The sequence below is a fragment of the Cyprinodon variegatus genome, unplaced genomic scaffold, assembly GCF_000732505.1.
Source record: "Cyprinodon variegatus isolate N-32 unplaced genomic scaffold, C_variegatus-1.0 Scaffold80, whole genome shotgun sequence".
Classification (NCBI taxonomy): Eukaryota; Metazoa; Chordata; class Actinopteri; order Cyprinodontiformes; family Cyprinodontidae; genus Cyprinodon; species Cyprinodon variegatus.
Genome location: NW_015150533.1, coordinates 915,083 through 918,337, shown reverse-complemented (window position 1 = coordinate 918,337; position 3,255 = coordinate 915,083). Strand labels below are relative to the sequence as shown.

The 3,255-nt window shown below is 35.2% G+C and overlaps 1 protein-coding gene across 1 annotated transcript in view; it reads left to right on the top strand.

Moving 5' to 3' along the window:
- The window catches only part of LOC107083667 (alkaline phosphatase-like), a 12,168-nt gene extending 10,077 nt beyond the window's left edge, over positions 1–2,091 (top strand). Inside the window, exons 9-11 of the mRNA XM_015373059.1 lie at positions 48–239; positions 355–471; positions 1,633–2,091. Coding sequence (XP_015228545.1) covers positions 48–239; positions 355–471; positions 1,633–1,895 — 572 coding nt within the window. The 3' untranslated portion in view covers positions 1,896–2,091. The remainder of the gene's footprint in view (positions 1–47; positions 240–354; positions 472–1,632) is intronic.
- Positions 2,092–3,255: the final 1,164 nt, after the last annotated feature.

Sequence of the window (3,255 nt, the reverse complement as noted above, 5' to 3'; positions counted from 1 at the left end):
ATTGAAAAGATGTGCTTTTGAGTCAGTGTGCTTTGATTGAACTTTAAGGGGAAGAATTGATCATGGTCACCATGCAACCGAGGCGAAAAAGGCTCTCCATGAAGCTGTAGAGTTTGATCGTGCCATAGGTCGAGCTGGCGAACTCACCAGTGAATTGGACACACTGACTGTAGTCACTGCTGACCACTCCCATGTCTTTTCTTTTGGGGGATATTCTGAAAGAGGAAACCCTGTTTTTGGTAAGATTCAAAACGAGAAAAATATTTTGAAGATAGCATATTTAAGTTAAACTCAATTTTCATTGTCTAAATGTTGACAATAATGCAAACCACCCGCTTGATTTCTTATCCGCAGGAGTTTCTAGTAGTTTGGCAGACGATGGCAAGCACTTTACTACTGCTGTTTATGGTAATGGCCCAGGATATCAGATTGCCAATGGAACACGCCCTGATGTGAACGATTCAGTTGCATGTAAGTACATGGTGATAAGCTTTGTGGAGGAACAAAAATAAGAAAAGCCAATAGCTCTACCTAGTGGTGTATCCTGATAAATTCTGAAAATACAATATAGAGTAGGATTATGTATTATTGCCTTGGCTTAATAAAACGTGATTTTATTTTGCCTAAAGAGCTGAAATCACTATTTTTTTTTATATTCTTACTAAAAGGAGAATTTATTCACTTATCCAATCAAAGGGGAAAGTCTGAAGTTCACCTATTTCCAGTAAACTTTGATTTTCTTCTATTTCTCCAGTTGTTGTGTCAGTTCAATTATTAAGCTTAGCTCCTCCTACAAATAATAGTCATGAACTCAAACATGTCAGTTATCGTAAAGAAATATCATAAAACAGAGATCTTCATAGTTTATGACTAGGGTTGGGTATTTTTGCCAAATTTGTGATTCGATTCGCTTTTGATTCATACAATTCTAAATCGATTAATTACGATTCTATCCGTTTTTACAATAATGAAAGTGGTTCAACTGTGTTTCAAAATACTCATGTATTTTATGTTTTCCTGTCATATTAAACAAAAAGTGCAAACTTGTAAATCGGACAGTTGAAACTTAAGGTGTGAACAAAACTGTCTCAAAAGTGCAGATTTGTTTGTGAAAAGTGAAAAAAGTGAAGCCTCACTCGAGTGAGCAGACGTGACACAGCGGGGACACAGCAGACATGCATGAGCTGCATTATCTCCAAAGCACAAACCATATTTGCAGAGTTGTCTGTAACAACCACAGGGTGTTTGTTAGTCAGCCCCCATTTGTTAATGTCTTCAGTCAACCTATTGGCTATATTTGCAGTTGTCTGGTTTGAAGTAATCTTGAGTGCATCTTTGCTGCTTATTTGAATATGAACATCACACATATCACTATAAAACTAATCAATCTCATTCCCTAGACATCGATTTTGCAAAAATTTTAAAGAATCGATTCAAAATTTATTAAATCTATTTTTTACCCAGCCCAATTATGACCTTTTTTCCTTTTATGATCTTTTTCCTGATAAATATTTCATTTCTATGTAAGTTGTTTGATGATTTTAGGGAGACAATTTAACAGGTTTGAAAAACTTAAGTGCCGGAAAATTGTGAGAAACTACTTTTCCTTTTTCTCTCCCTGTTCCCCCTCAGCAACGACTGGTTACAGACAGCAGACTGCCGTTCCTCTTGATTCAGAGACCCATGCTATAGAAGATGTGGCCATATTTGCAAAAGGACCAATGTCTCACCTTTTCCATGGAGTTCAGGAACAGAGTTATATCCCACATGTTATGGCGTATGCTGCCTGCATAGAGCCCTATGAAGACTGTACCATTCCAAGCAACAGTGGAGGAATTCACCCCAGCATGCTTCTCCTTCTGATCGGCCTGCTGCTTACCGTCTGCTCTGCCTGAGATATTAAGATGTTGGAATTACTCCACACTCCATAAAGTATTATTGATACAATCCTGTAAAGAACGTAAATACTTTTCTAATGTTCATCTTTGTTCTAACAAATGGCTTTTCGAGCCATTCAGATTAAATTTTTTTTTTTTCTGTATTGTGTCAGGAAAAGTAATTAAATGACTGCTGAACAGACTGGCTGCAAATGTTGAAATATTGTAAAGTATTATAATAGAAAATGTATTCTCAATTATGTTTCATATAAATAATTTTCAATAAATAACGTTGTTTTTCCTTATCGTTTAGAACATGTCTTATCTCCATTAATAAATATAAGTTTAAAATACACTCAAATAAATAAAAAAGGTTAAAATCAAGTGTTACAGTAGGTTTACTATTTTATTACTAAATGCTCTTTTTATGCATCATGATATTGTAGAGTTTCAGCACTTGTCTTTAAAACAGTTATATGCTGAAATTAGCCAATTATTAGGCTTCCTTTAAATTTCCTCTATTTTCACTGTTTCAGTCATGGTCATGTTGCCTAGGAATGGACTGGTAACCTTTCCATGATCTTTCTGCCTTTCACCATAGACTACTGGAGAAAGGCTGCAGTTCCCCAGGATCCTCATGGGAAACCATAAAAAAACTGATGGATGGACCATGACCAAAAAATGATGTTAAAAACAACCTTTACTCTCATTCCCGTCTTTTCAAAGTCAATAATAACATCATGTCAACCTGTGGGACCGCTCCACATGGAAATGCATTACATCCTAAAGCATATTGCACATTACAGGCTCTTTAATTTTCTCTAACATCAACCTAAGTCACATTACAGTAGACACAATTTTGTCACCCATAGAGCATTGTATGGTTCGTTTTAGTTTGCCTCTTTTTTTTTTTGTTGCTCTAAATGTTTGTTAATTGATATAAAATCTAAAAATTAAATTTTTTTCCTAAAATGAAGCTTTTTAAAGAGAAGGAAATTAATTACCAAGGTTACTGAGCAGTTAGTCCCCAGTTTTATAAAAACTACATGGTTAGGTCAACCTATTCCATTTTTTTTTTATTCCCACAAAGATCATCATGCTGCCAGTGAAACTGTTTGCCAAATATGTAAATTTACGTTGAGTCGAAATGGCAAAAGGTTCAGCACCCCCCCTCCTTGGACCTCTTGTGCAAAACATTACCTATTGTAACTCATGTGCAATATTCTTCTCTCACATGCCAACTACTCTGTAGTCTGTGTTATTTTTTAATCATTTATATGGTCAGTATATTACTGAAGTGCAAATGCGATAATCCAAGTCAACTACTGTGTAGTCTTTCCTTAGCTCTCTATATTATTTATTTTTATATCTGCATTAT